The sequence below is a fragment of the Prunus dulcis genome, chromosome 6, assembly GCF_902201215.1.
Source record: "Prunus dulcis chromosome 6, ALMONDv2, whole genome shotgun sequence".
Taxonomy (NCBI): Eukaryota; Viridiplantae; Streptophyta; class Magnoliopsida; order Rosales; family Rosaceae; genus Prunus; species Prunus dulcis.
The window spans coordinates 9548283-9563350 of NC_047655.1; the positions used below are offsets into that span (position 1 = coordinate 9548283).

A 15068-nucleotide genomic window follows, 5' to 3' on the forward strand; every position below is an offset into this window, starting at 1 on the left:
AGTGTATCTGTTATTTATGTATCGTATTTAAATGTACAAATTTAAAGTAAAAATAGATATTCCAGTGACCAAAATACGTATTCCATGTCTAACAATTTATAGATAGCCCGTTTGGTTATTTACGTTTCCCGTTATGCATGTACATCTTGATTCTTGTCCACTATATAATATGTATTTTGTTGATTCTTAAACGAACTTCCGTTAAAAGAAAAATAAACAGACATTGGGTGAAAACGTGATAAAATTGGTATCATGATGATACCTTCCCAACACTTCATTTGGGTGCAAAGACTGAGACCCTTGCTGGTGATAAAATCAAATTTCCAATTACACTCATGTCACTAATATAACCTGGCCATTCACATCTTCATTGTGGTTTTTAAAGAGGCGCGAATCACTGAAGAGCTCAGATTTTCTCAAAAGTAATGCATCCTTGAAAAATTCTTGGAAGGAAAGTCGAAACTGAGTATATCATTAAACTACGTCCCAAACCATATCAGGCATATGGACGGGTCCATTTCCACACATGCAGCATGAAACTTGACCAGAAGAACCATATTACTAAAGTCGCAGCCCAGCGAGCTAGTCCTTTTTCCTGGTCTCCATTCCCTGCTTCAAGGACTCCAACCTTTTCCTGCACAGAAACTGATGCAGGTCAAAGATCACAAGCAATAATTGCACTGCGATGGAGGATGGAGGATTAAGGTCCATGCATAAGTTAAAAATAAACAGATGATGCCTTATCAAATATGAATCAATTAGGCAGGAATAATTTGCAGATTTAGTTAAAAGGAAAACAAAAAGAAAATTTGGAAAACTGCATGACTAACGGATTATAGTTCATAAAATACAAATTTATGTCAATCTGATTATCTGCAATTTTTTACATGTAAGAAAGAAAAAGGAAATCTAGAAAACTTCTAGTAGATTGGAGGGACATCAGGTGGCAGTTAAAGCTTGGAGGGCCATCGCAGTTTGCTGCTCATAAGCACATCACTACCCAGTTTTCAAATGTACCTATAAACTAGAAGAGTTGCTATATAGTTTCTGGTAGTACTGATACATATTTGTCTTAATTTATTTAAATAAACCAAATAAATGGTTTACCACTCTAATATTCTGGATGATTCCAGTAGAGAGCAATCAAGTCTTGGGAATCAACAAAAAAGACTTTCAATTTCAAGTTTGCTCATGAAAATGCAATTATTTGCAAGATAACATACTTGGTATCTGTAAGGCGACCATGCAAACTCCATCTCTGCCGAAAACCTTCTATGCCTTCAAGTCCACTAGCAAGTATCAAGCGCCTATAGAAGCAGAATGATTTTCAACGATAATTAATGATTATGCATCATTTATTGCAAGCAAGATACCAAAGCAATTATGGTTCTAATAACCAAAAAGACAACAATACCAATCACCCATAACACTGGGTGACCAAAAGACTGTTTAGGATTTCAAACATAACATTGGCAAGGTACTTATGCAACTTTTAGGTCATCATGTCTCCACAAAGCTTGTCCACAAAACTTGGAGAAAGGTACATCTTAGGCAGACAACCAGGAAAATAATATTTGGAACTAAAAGTTGCAGAGAACTCTAGTTTAAAATTTTCTGTGAACCCCTAAAACATGACTGCAGCAAAAATAGCGCACCAAGTGATCAAACTAACCATAAAAATTACATATCTATAAACCTGTCAGCATATGTACAGTGCCAACCTCCACAGGCATGTAAGGACAATGAATCAAGGGACCATAATCTTGTGTTAGGGTTAAGAACTGAACTCTAGACTTGATAGAGGCAATAAGAAGGTATATGATGCAATTAACTAAGATATCTTCAAGAAGAAGAAAAATACAATATTGGAAGACTACTAACAACAAAAACTAAGACTGAAAAGCTGACTGGAGCTTCAGTTAATAACTACTTCTACCACATGACTAATCATTTCAGAACATACCTATCTAAAGATGTGACCTCCTTTTCGAGCTGAGAAGCTCTTTCCTTTGCTTCATTTAAAGGCATTGATAACCCCAGTTTGCGCTCACTGTCTTGAAGTCGTTTCCTTAGTTCCCTATCCTGCAATTCAGTGCAAACAAAACCAAAACTGCAGAAATCAAATACTTGGTCATACCCCGAGACAAGAAATAAGCATTGGAGAGATGCAAAAAAGAAAATCATAGTAAACATCTCACCCTTTTTTCAGCGCACTGTTTATACATAACAAGCTCATCTTGACAGAATGGCTCAATATCATTGATTTGCAGACCTGCAGTACATAGAAAAATCACTACAAAACACTGCCTGCCAACAAAAATTTATGGTTCAAGCACACAAGATAAGATCTACAAGTTATGGCAGAATTGTTCTAACTAGAAAGTACTTTATCATCAAAGAAATCTCTGACAATTTTTCTAACAGTCAAAAACTGATTCAGCTTATGTTTCCTTGTAGTTCTTAGGGCATAAAAGGGGGATACACCACAAGTTTGAACCAACGTTTAGCATGTTCATGTGTATATCTCCTTTGACATAGACTGGAAAGAAGCAGTTGATTCATATGTACTGAATTTTGGAGTTATGACAAGAACTACAAACACCCCCAATTCCAGTTATTAACACAGGGATGGCCTATACAGTATACACTATGCATTTGAAATACTTTCTCCTGGAATTTTGAAAAAAAAGAAAAAGATTCCTCAAAATCCCTTTACAGAAATAATAGCACAGAACTTACACAAAAATAGATTCCTCAATATCCCATCACACATATCAACACCTTCAAGCACATGAGAAGCAATTTCTGGTGGAATAACGGGTGATGGTGGGCCTGTCATTAGATCATCGCCTACCAAAATAGTTTCCTCCATAGTTGGCTGTGAATCAACTGGAGACCAAAAAGTAATAACAAAGCATTATAACTCAGTTGCAAATTCAGACAATATATCTTTGGGTTGAATAATGTTTGCCATTCTCATCAACAGAAAACAGAAGAAAAAACATAAAGTGAAAAGTGAGGACATGAAGAATTTGGACCTCAATAGATTAAGCTGTAAATCTCAAATTAAGAGCTTGTTACTAACTGCAAATAATCACTAATCAGATAGTGGTAAAGACGTTATCAATTAGCTGATTCTGGGCATATGAATTCAAAAACTCTTCATCAGTTCGTAACTTAATATTGTAACGAGCCCTTGTAGATATATTCCTAAGAGTTCCTTTCCTTTTTGTTTTTAAAATTTTTTTTGGGCTCTTCAACACTTATTTCCAGGCCGCAAAAACCAAATTCTGTAAGCATCACATAAGCCATGTAAAGTTGAAGTCTCAACATATTGCTACTTACACAGGTAATAAGATTGAAACCATCTTGATTGCAAAAAAAACTGAGACAACGCGGGGGAAATCAGACCGTTACCGCAGTATACTAAGGTTTAAGTTTCATCAACAAAACACATAAGTAAAAATTTCAGAAGGAACGCACATTAACGCAAAAGCAAGGAAGCAGTTTTTTACACATACCATCCATGGTTGCTTTCTTGTTTTTAACCTTCCACGACGAAAACCCAAAACAGACTTAAGTGCTGAAAGTCAGTCGAACCTGGAAATCATCAAAGACAAGCAAAAATAAGATGGAAGAAAATTGGGTTTCAGTATTTCCGTGAAGGATGATTCAAATGCGGCATTTCGTCAAACGCATGGAGGGCATTGTCCGAACCCAATTGAAATAGAGATATGAGAATATTTGGCTTCAACAAAATGGGTAAAGTAGAAAGACTCTACTGTTAAACAAAATTAGATTTTAGGCATTTCAGTATCATCTGCATAATTTCATATGCTGTTAATAGAGTGTGAGAAAATAACCGTTTCCAGCAGAAAAGAATTGGCAGCACAGATGATCAAGCTACCAGTCGAGTGCTGGAATGACTAGTAGAGACTAGTTTTTATGAAACGATATATTAATTGAGTTCAATTGTTTTGCCTTATTTACCGTCATTTTATTTTATTTTTCTTAAGTTGGTTATTGTGTTTAATTCTATAAGCAATTTAAAAATAAATTTTAAGTTTTTTTTTCTTTCCCTAATTAGCTTTAAATCACAATAAAAACCCGTTTAAAGTCATGAATATTGCTCAAAGGTTGTTAAAAATCATGTCTATAACTTTGAATTTGATTCTCCAACAAGAAATCCAAAGATTATAGGAAAAATCTAAAAATATTTCTGAGACGGAATTTCTCTATTGAATAGATATGAAATAGCCAATGTTTTTTTCACTCGGCTAGACTCTATTGTTGAAAATAAAATTAATTTAAGAAAAACTATGTATCAGTATTTCAATTCCCCCACAACATTTTTCTCGATAATAAATAATTGTCTTTCATAAATTGAAATTTGAATTTTATCTAATTAATTACCACAGTGACTAAAAATGACTTACATAACAAAATTGAGAAAAAATAAATTATAGAGACCAATATTGAAATACACAATGACCGAAATGCATTTTATCCTTTTCTTTAATGTAACTAGACATGCTCAGTTTTAAGCTCTCTTATCATTATCTCTCTCCTCACATAACCATTACGTGTCACCCTAATCTCTATGTAAGGGCGGACACACAGCAGGAGTTAGGGCCCCTACGTGTTCACGGAAATGTCTGAATGAAAATCTAAACCCAGCTTCTAAGTCTCTTCAAAGGTTCAAAATTTGATCATCACCGTTGATCACAATTTCAAAGATCAAGTCAGCATATTTTTGGGGAAGATCTTTCTCTCAAGAAGCCCACGTGACTCTAAAGTCAAGATTTCAATAGAGTAGAGGATGTGATGGGGAGTTGGTATAAGGTTTAATCGGAAAACCACTCCCCATAACCATTTAATGCCAGAAAAGAGGGCCAAGTTTCTTTCCTATGCTCGTGAGGACGTTGCATCAGGGAAAGTGGGGTTTACAAGAGATAAACAAGAGATAAGAGAGTTGGTTGACAAGAAATCAAAACTAATCATCATGGAAACTGACTATTGATGGGGTTTCTTGTCAGACTAATTACTCCCTTTTTTTTTTTGCGTTGGAACAGAAAATCCTCTCAACAGATCTGTCCTCCAAATATTAAGGAATAAACTCTATTCTCTATAAATATGAGAGGAGGTGAACAGGGTTGAAGACAGCCAAAAATTCAATCAAAACAAAAACTCTCAAGTCATACTGACAAACTCAAATAAGATCATACGATCTCAAAAGACCTCCAGACTCTTAAGCAATTAGACCATTTGGTCTGAAAATCCATCCAGCCTCTAAACAAAACAGGCAGAACTCAGACTTCTGACTCCAACTCAACCCAGGGAGGCAGTTCACAAAGGAAACGAGATTCCTCTCATTACAAATTTGGTTCAGCATAAGCCAATCAAGCAGAATTCAAGTATTTCATAATATGAAAACCTCAACAAATTTACAAAGATGCCTTGATGTATGAGAATCATCAGAATAGATCGCAGGTGATCCACAATTAAGCAGAACAGGCACTGAAGTGCAGTTTCGAACTAGGAATCCCCAATCTAGTCACTTCCAATCCAATTCAGACTTAAGAAATCCCAGTTCTACACATCCAACAAGCCTCTCCATGGCTAAAATAAATTAAAGCTCTCCCAATCTTAATATTGGTATCGATTTCCAGCTGAACCTCATCAGTTGAAGGTGCTGACATTTGAATCTAGCACAGATATATCCAGTCCAGCCTGAATCACAGACAACAATCCAAGCAAAAATCGAAGCCCAATGTTCTGTCGTCCTTTCAGACGTGGCAATTCCCTTTCGTTTTAAATTGTGTAATAGGCAGTTCTCTTTAAAACAATTTGATTTATTTTTAAGATTCATTTTGGCCAAAACTACTAAGTTTTACTTTGAGAAATTGTGAAGTCCTCACCACTCTGAGGCAAGAAAAGAACTTACTTAGGAGATATTACTCACCCAAATTCACAATCACTTGTTTAAAGTCAATAACTTGGGGCGCAAGTTATTTATTTTCATAAGTTTGTTAGGGTCTTGACTACTAACAGTGGCACGCTTGCACACCAAAGAAAGTTGACTTGTTGACCACAAATGGTTTTCAAGCCAATGGAGAATTTTACCCTACCATCACAAGAACTAAATCAAAAAGGGTGAACAATATTACACCAATAAGAAACCAATTTTTTAAAAACTTATTTTTTAAAATTCGAACATCCATGTTAGCTAGTGCTCCCAAACTATTTTTGCAACGTTCCAACCAACAAAGACTATTTTTACAACGTTTTGACCAAAAACAACTAAAGCGGCCTAAAGGGTCGAGGAATGAATGCCAACTCAAAGTGACTTGGAAAATCTTTATCTTACCCTGTTAACCAACGGTTTACGAATCCTGAAACCAGTCGCCAGTTCGGTTCAGTTTATTCATCGATTTAATAAATAAAAACACCAACACCAAGCCGGTTTGGCCATTTTTTGGGTCCAGATGCAGAGCCCTAGCTTACTGAGGTAAGCTTTCTGTCTAAGACACCGAAAGTAGTTTACAAAACATTCAAGAAACAATGGGAACTTTGCCTTGGCTAAACCTAACATCTTAGCAACCTCGCGGACGCCCTACAGAAAAAGCTTCTGCCAGAAAGAACAGAAGAATCACAATTCTACATGTTGGAGAGCTCCATTTTCGTACTTCACATGCTTGGGACTATGTCATGTTCAGTTACATTTTCAGGAAACCTTTGTAATCAGCAACAAGCAAACTGAACCAGAGTAAATTAGAGATGTTAGATTTGACAATTTTTCATTTAGGAGTCTTGTGGTTGCAAATGACAAAAATCAAACGAAATTATTTTAAAAGAATAAACAAAACAGTGCAAAATAAATGGAGTAAACTGACTTAAATCAATCAAAAACTTGCTCAGTTTTCAAAAACCACATACAGAAGTCCACTACAATATGTTGCACTGAGAAAAGTAATTCATACCAATGAAACTGAAGCATGTCCAAAAGCCACACCCATTCTCTTCCCCGAAACATTTATTCTGCCCCTCTACAAAACTACTTATTATCTTAACATGCGGTGGAACCATTTCATAAGACTGCATCACATCATACAGTACGTAAAAAAAACTGTATAAGTTTTCAATTTACAATCTTCCTATCAGTTTATAATCCAAGCAAAGATGCAAGGATTGCTCCACGCAATTTTTGAAGAACCCAAAACAATAGCCAATCAGTAATATACAAGGTTTAGTGGAAGAAACTCACTCACTGCCTGACCTTATTCAAAATCTCTGGTGGACGCTTCTGACAAACTCAATTGACAAGGATGACATATGGATCTTCAGCGGGTCCATTAACACGATCTACAGAGCATATCACAACTAACTCCTAGATGTAAAAAAATTCGCCAAAATAATAATAAATAAGTTCCACAAATATATTCACAAAGAAACACAACACAGTCCAAGTACTATAAAATATGATCAACTTGTTTAAAACCATCCAATTAGTACACAAAAATGCTTCATCACTGTTGCCGTACAGTTCAGACCAGAAAACAAGATTAGAATCCAAAAGTGTAAAACACTTTTCAGACACAAAGAGCAAACCGTGTGTTACAAATTTTATTCATCCGGAGAAAGATTAGTTACATTATTGGCATGCAAACAGCTCACTGCAAATACAATCATGCCTCTAAAACCAGCTTATTGCTGCAACTAGCATCGTAGTCATGACCATCCATCTCCGAATTAGAAAGCTAATGAACAGCTACAAATCAAAATCCTCTTATTGGTCCCTCAATCACTTTTTACTGAACACAACTAAAGAACCCAAGAAATAGTTCTCCTATGAACTGAACCAGACACCTAACTGCCATGCACCCATAAGTAAAAGTACTAGAATGGGAATCAAAATAAACATAAAATTAGACAAACAAGAATAAAATTAAAATTAAAAGGAATAAAACACAATAAAGAACTTACGACAGGATGTCCTCTGTAAATGCAGCAATACCAATCTTCCAAAGACAGTCCATAAATTCCTAGATTCTCCCAGCTAAAGAAGGAATGCATAAGGCATTTAAATAGTTAAATGATAAAGAATGTCAGTTCTACTGAAACTAGCAATCAAAATCTGGATAAAGAACCGCTGTGATGATCAAGGGTCCTCAACATTAGCATAACAGCCAAAAGTACACAATTCAAGTTGCTTCCATAAAGTTCCATTGAAATGGTACATTACTGTTGGAACTTATCTTAGTTTTGTGTTCATCCACACCATTGCAATTCAACATAAACACACCTTTGAAACTACCTCCTGCATAAAACTTTCTAGTTCAATGCATGCAACATACATGGTATGCTTGTATGTCAGTCATCTGGCACATTATTAAAACATGCTGAAACAAAAGATTGCAAGGCTGAATCAGCCTACTTCATTAAGCGCATTCAAACAATTTATTATCAATTCTGGCTCAAAATTAAACTTGCATTCTGTCCATACGGGCATTGGAAACAAGGTAAATATCACAAAATCGGTAAACTTGAGATGATACTGCAATGAACAGACTACACTAACTCCTATCTGACTTCGACCAAAAAAAAATCTCCATGTATCTTACTACATGTGGCCAAACAGCTATGAATTCCTAAAGCTACAAAACCTCTTGGCAGTGGTCTTGCAGCCAATAGATTGTGAAGCATCTGTAGATGGCCATCAAACTATCTCATTGAGGGCCTCTTGTGCCTGAACGCTTCAATCGAGATGCTGCTAGGGCCAAATTAAGAGAATAGGATGGAACAAAACCACGGGCCTCCATCAGCCCATGTATCCTATGAGCTTCCTGCTTAAACCCACCATCTATAAGCCCATTTATAATCCTCTCAAACTCACCTGAACCCAATTGCTCCTTCTTAGCCTCCAATACTCCCAGAGCTTGTAGGGCCTTTTTCTCAACTCCAGCCTTAGCATACATTTCAAAAAGGCTTACATGAACTTTAAGTGGAGGATTCTCACCCTGCTCGGCAATTTTTCCCAATAGTTGCTCAGCCTCACCAACTAGCTGCAATTTACCCAGCCAATCTATAAGAACAGAGTAAGTGGCAACTCCAGGTTCAAATCCATCCTTTTCAAGCTGCATCAACAGATTCAACGCCTTATCTAGTAAATTTTTTTTTTCATAAGCTGCAAGCATGCTTGCAGTGCATCTGTCATCAGGTCTGTGCCCAACTTTCATCATGTAATCAAAGTTGCTCCTTGCCCGATCAGGGTCACCAGCCTTCCCATATGCCTCAACAAGCAATGTACAAGACTCCAATGTTGGCTGGAACCCTGCAAACTGCATAATGTTGGCAATTCTTCCAGCTCCACCAACATCACCACTTTGTGAAAATGACCGAAGTAATGCCATGAAAATTTCTTTTGTGGGTTTGATGTCTCTTGCTTCCATCTCTCTCATCAACGACTCAGCCAATTTGGGTTGGCCAGCATTTAGATATGCCATGATCATTGAATTGTACACCTTAGTGTCTGGTTTGAAGCCCTGACTCCTCAAACTTTCAAATGCTTCTTTAGCACCGTCAAGATTGCCTACCTTGCTGTACATGTGAACCAAACTAGTAGCCGTTAAGATATCAGGTTGGATACCATTTTCATTCATCTTCTTCAAAATTCTCTCAGCATCTTCTAGGTGGTTCTGTTTAGCATGGGCATCGATAAGCATAGAGTAGTCACGGATGTTCGTCTCAAAGGATTTCTCATTCAATACAAGTTCTGCCACCTGCAAACAATTTTTTCAGCATCAACTACATCGAAAAGGCCAATATAAGATAAATGGCACCTCTATCACAAGCTACATAACCTTTGGATTCATATACACTCAACAGCTAAAACCCAAATCTAAAACTTGAAGCCCACATACATGCATAAACCTCTCAACTCACCACACCCTAAGCATATTTTCATACAAAAAATATTTGAACTCTTACATAAGTTATACAAAATTCATAAATAAGTAGTAGATACTAAAAACCAACATTTTGAAAAAGGATCTAACTAATAGAGCAATGATATCCAATGAAGGAGAACAGAAAAGAGTGATGTACCTTAAAGTATAAGCCAGTGTTCTGCTTTCTCAATCTATCAAGAAAATTGAGCCAATCAATCTTACTAGGTTGAAGCAGTTCTACCCATTCAGCCAAAAGTGGAGACAGGTCATCTGTCATATTTGATTGAATAATTCTCTCAGTAACCAATTTGCATTTCCCAGTTACGGGTTTTGGTTCCTCGGGCCAAATAATTTCCTCTGCCTCGTGAATTTTATCAGCCACATCTACCCACTTGGAGTCAGATAGATCAAGACCATAAATGTTGTATCTTATCTTCCCTCGCCTCTTGGGGAGAGAAACAACCTTAGACTTCTCCTCTTCCCCTGTGGTTTCAGCTTGCATTCCCTCTGCTGCCTCCCCTTCTTCTTGGGATTTTCTGTCCTCTTCTCTAAAACGCTCCAAGCTCTGATAAAACTCAGTTTCCTCCATCTTCTCACGGGCCCACTTGAACCTAAGCTCTCTAAGCATATCCCCTCGGATACCAACTTCACCAGCAAATCTACACATCTCCTTAACTTCTTCTTCTTGCAGAAACCCCTTCATTTTTTCCTTCTTGACTTCCTTCTTCATGTCCTCCAAAACCATATTGCTCACCTCCCACACTGTCTTCCACAAATCCTCACTAAAATCCTGCAATGGAGTGGACTGTGATTCACTAAGCATCTGCTCAATCCCGCCCTTTTCCATCTCTGACACAACTTTCTGGACAATAATCATGAGCATTCCATCAATGGTTTCTTTATCGCAATCTGGGTAAGCCTCATTGAGCTTCTGGCGTATGATCCATACAAATCGGGACAAGAACTCGTTAATGACTCCATCTTCCTCATCTGAAACCTCAGAATCAATTTTAGGGTCACCCACTTGAGCTTGAGCAGAGTGAATATATCTATTAAATGAAGAAATGGGTTTGGGGCATTTAGGGTTTTTCAGAGGTTTAGAGCCACCCTGACTTGGGGAATGAAATGAAAGAGGTACTGGGTCTGCTGCCATAGTTGTGAAACCGTGGCCATAAGGTGATCGCAGCCTTGCACTGATTTTTGACGCATTGGTTACTGCTTGCCTAGAAACTAAGTGCCTCAAATTCATGTCTCAGAGAAGGAGTAAAGATAGTACGATAACCTATCAAGCAGATGCTCAGACTTCGAAATATGAGAGAGAGAGAGAGAGAGAGAGAGAGAAAGATGAACTGAGGTTGAGGTTCGACTGAAGAGATGGTGCTAGCGTCAATTGGGTTTGGGACTGTGCTGCTGAGAGACGAAGAGGGACAGAAGTGTGCCGATAGGTGGTTTTTTTTTTTGTTTTGTTTTGTTTTGTTTTGTTTTTTTTTTGCTTCTCTCTTTTTAGGCTTATTATCACAAAAAGTCCCTAAAGTTTACGAAACTATCAGATTGCATCCTTAATGTTTTTTTTTGTCATTCGTGGTCCTCAAAGTTAGCATGTATGATCACAAATGGTCCCTGCCGTTAGGTTCCGTTAAAAACTCCGTTAGTTTGCTGACGTGGCACATATGTATATTACAAAACATCCTTAAGGTTCACACACCTATCACAAATGGTCCTTACGAAATTTTTTTAATTTAAAATTCATAAAATTTTTGTTTTCTTTTTAAAATTTATGAATTATAATTATTTTAAAATATATATTAAATTTTAAATCCATGTGACACTATATTATTGTAGATGTGGGCTCCATATATATGCCACATCAACAAACTAATGAAGTTTTTAAAAAATAATTTAAAATTCATAAAATTTAAAAATGAAAAAAAAACTAAAGGTTTAGGGTTCATAAATAGTCCTCAAGATTAAAATCCTTCTATAAATTATTTTTTCATTTATAAATAATTTTAAAAAGAAAACCAAAATTTTATGAATTTTAAATTTTTTAAAAAAAAATTCGTAAGGACCATTTGTGATAAGAGTGTAAACCTCAGGGATGTTTTGTGATATATATGTATGCCACGATAGCAAACTAACAGAGTTTTTGACAGACCCTAACGTCAGGGACCATTTGTGATTCCACATACTAACTTTAAGGACCATAAGTGACACAAAAAAACATTAAGGATGCAATCTGATAGTTTCGTAAACCTCAGGGATGTTTTGTGATAATAAGCCCTCTTTTTAATACGTGGTTTTAACCTTTTTAATGGCTGTTCTATTAAAGTTTAGGGTTTTACCCTCTTCTAATTATAATGTGTCGTCAAATATTCCAGGGAAATTGGCGAATTTACCCTTGGCTCACTTAATTTATTCATTAATATCTTTATTTTGAAACTCAATCACAAATGCCTTCTATAAAAACTATCTATTGACAGCCTATCGCCCATTATTCACTTCTTTTTTTTTCTTATGAGTCATTGCTCTCTGAAATACGAGTTTTTATCAAAAATAGCCAAAATTTACCCTATACTTTCATAAATGTCAATTTTTATAAAAACTTTCAAAAATAGCCAAAAACTCACTTAAAAATACTCAAATGCCCTCAAAACTAAAACTCACAAAAACCTAAAAAAGCAAAACATAAAAACTGTAATCTATGTTTTCATTTGATTTTAAACACAAAAACTCCCCTATGTTAGTATCTATTGTCTCTGTCATTGGGCTCGAAGCTTTGGTATTATTTGTTGTCGTCAGCCATGTTGATGCTATCACCATTGGAGGCCACGCACAGCCCCTTATTATCATATATTGACTTCAAAGTTGCTAATTAGATTCCGATATGAACTTTAACTTTGCGGAGATGAATCAATAACTCTATGAGTGCCTTGTTAAATATATAATACAAATATATGGCTTATTAGAGATAATTAAGTAATTAGATAATGGAGATGAAGGAGATCATAGAACAAAAGCTTTGCTTCAACTCAATGTTGGGTTGATGCAGTACTCGAACTAGCTAGGAATCAAGTCATATTCATGGTTCAACTCCTCCAATGATATAACATGGGATCTAACCTTTGTTTTTATATATGTTTAAAATCAAATTGAAAACAAAGATTGCATTTTTTTTAAAAAAAGTTTTTGTGGATTTTTACTTAGGAGGGCGTTTGAGTAATTTTAGGTGAGTTTTTTGTTATTTTTGAAAATTTTTACAAAAACTGACATTTATGAAAGTATGGGGTAAATTTTGGCTATTTTTGATAAAAACTCCTGAAATACTCTCATCTCTCTAATCTCTTCCTCTTCTTCCTTCTGCCCCTCTTTCACTTTTGTTTAGTCGTTCTGAGCTCTCCCAAATCCTCTTTCACAATTTTCTAGTCTCTCTCAACCCTTATCTTCTCTCTTCTCTCTTTCACAAATTGTGAAAGAGGATTTGGGAGAGCTTAGAACGACTAAACAAAAGTGAAAGATGGACAGAAGGAAGAAGAGGAAGAGGAAGAGACTAGAGAGATGAGAGTATTTCAGAGAGCAATGACTCAAAAGAAAAAAAACTAAGTGAAGGATGGGCAATAGGCTGTCAATAGGGAGTTACACAAAGGTTTATAGAGTTCAATGCTAATACTGACATGGAGAACCCGCAATTTGAAATAGAAATGTTATTTGGCTCTAAAGATGAATTGAGAGAAGCTATTTCAAATTATGTTGTCATACAGGGTTATGAAGTGAAAGTGACTAAAAAGGATGCAAGCAAAGTGTCTGAAATGCAAGTGGAATTTATGGGCTTCTTTCATGGAAGAATGGACTTTGCAAATTAGGAGTATGACAGACCGACACACTTGTAGCAAAAGTTATAACAACCCTCAAGCTACTTCGACTTTTCTTGCAAAGAAATACATTGATGTAATTAGAGATCAGCCCAAGATAAGTTTGAGGACACTCCATGCTTATGTTAAGAGGGACACAGGTTTGGATATCAGTTTCAGTATAATTGGTAGGGCTAGGCAGAAGGCAGTTGAAATAATTGAGGGAACTTATGCTTTACAGTACTCTAAGTTGTGGGAGTATTGTGAAGAGGTTAAGCAAACCAATGTGGGTAGCACTATGATGATGAAGCATGAAGCCCCCTTATTTCCGAAGGTTGTATGTATATTTGGATGGCTGTAAAAAAAAAAAAAAAAAAAAGGATTTCTAGCTAGTTGTGTTGATGGATGCCATTTTTAATGCACATTCTAAGGTATGTGCTTGTCTCATAGTTTAGCATATGTCTTATATATTTCAAGGAATGTGTCACAAGAGACAGGGTAGACGAAGCTTTCTGTCTCATATGTATGATGTTTCGGTACATTCTTCCTGGGCCGGGTTTACTTGTTTATATATCTACTCTCTTATGACTATTGATTTCTTCTCAGTGCGGGTCTATCCCTATGACTCCTTCTCGTGAACTAGGGTCAAATAAATAGATGGATCTCCCTTTCCTATCATGGAAGTTGATCCTTGTTGCCCAAAGCGTTTTAAAAGTCAAGTAAATTATGGGACTTGAATCTCGGATAGAAGTAAGATGATTCAACACCTACCGAGAAAATGACCCGCCTCTTTCTCCCCTTTCAGAACCTCTAGTGCTTGCTTTATCTGTGAAATGACATGGAAGTTCAGCATGTGTGAATCTATTTATGCAATTTTTGATAGGGCAATTACTTGTGGCAATGGGCATTGATCCAAATGACAATATGTACCCTATCGCCTATGTTGTGGCTGAGTTGGAGACCAAAGAAACATGGTGTTGGTTCCTAGATTTGATCAAATGATATTAGTAAAATGCAAATTATTGTTGTTTCATATGAAAGTCATATTGCCACTGTATTGCCTCCCAAGCACCTTTTTTTTCAAGTGTGTGTAGTGGGATTATATAGTTTTTGTATTGCCATAGTACAGCTCCTATATTTAATTCTTCGTCTTATTCTTTTATTTGAATTCTTGATTCAGTTTCTTTCAAATTTTGGAATTTAGGGCAAGGATTTAGGTATTTGAATTGAACATAAAAAGACACATTAATTAAAACCAATTATGTCTGGTGTA

At 36.2% G+C, this 15068-nt stretch overlaps 2 protein-coding genes across 4 annotated transcripts; both read right to left on the reverse strand.

The window, feature by feature from the left end:
* Positions 1 to 228: 228 nt before the first annotated feature.
* LOC117631452 lies at positions 229 to 3971 on the reverse strand. Of its 3 annotated transcripts, none has more exons than XM_034364609.1 (7): positions 3864 to 3971; positions 3522 to 3600; positions 2740 to 2889; positions 2199 to 2272; positions 1964 to 2082; positions 1224 to 1307; positions 229 to 634 (listed from the first exon to the last, which is right to left on the reverse strand). In XM_034364609.1, exons 2-7 carry the CDS (start codon positions 3526 to 3528, stop codon positions 583 to 585), a joined length of 486 nt encoding a protein of 161 aa, XP_034220500.1. In that variant the 5' UTR covers positions 3529 to 3600; positions 3864 to 3971; the 3' UTR covers positions 229 to 582. The 3 variants fall into 3 exon arrangements, with proteins under 3 accessions (XP_034220500.1, XP_034220502.1, XP_034220501.1); XM_034364611.1 differs by having other exon boundaries at positions 229 to 645; XM_034364610.1 differs by lacking the exon at positions 3864 to 3971 and having other exon boundaries at positions 3522 to 3852.
* Positions 3972 to 8400: 4429 nt separating this feature from the next.
* LOC117632626 (pentatricopeptide repeat-containing protein At2g32630) lies at positions 8401 to 11396 on the reverse strand. Its single transcript, XM_034366168.1, has 2 exons — positions 10105 to 11396; positions 8401 to 9779 (listed from the first exon to the last, which is right to left on the reverse strand). The coding sequence occupies exons 1-2, from the start codon at positions 11194 to 11196 to the stop codon at positions 8727 to 8729; spliced, it is 2145 nt and encodes a 714-aa protein (XP_034222059.1). The 5' UTR covers positions 11197 to 11396; the 3' UTR covers positions 8401 to 8726.
* Between the last annotated feature and the right edge of the window lie 3672 nt (positions 11397 to 15068).

Excerpts from the sequence above, each read along its gene's own strand:
- LOC117632626 (XM_034366168.1), bottom strand. The coding sequence starts at position 11,196 with ATGAATTTGAGGCACTTAGTTTCTAGGCAAGCAGTAACCAATGCGTCA. Across the intron at positions 9,780-10,104 it reads ACACTGGCTTATACTTTAAG|GTGGCAGAACTTGTATTGAA; the intron begins GTACATCACTCT and ends AATTGTTTGCAG.
- LOC117631452 (XM_034364609.1), bottom strand. Across the intron at positions 2,083-2,198 it reads AACAGTGCGCTGAAAAAAGG|GATAGGGAACTAAGGAAACG; the intron begins GTGAGATGTTTA and ends ACTGAATTGCAG. Across the intron at positions 1,308-1,963 it reads GAGGTCACATCTTTAGATAG|GCGCTTGATACTTGCTAGTG; the intron begins GTATGTTCTGAA and ends CTGCTTCTATAG.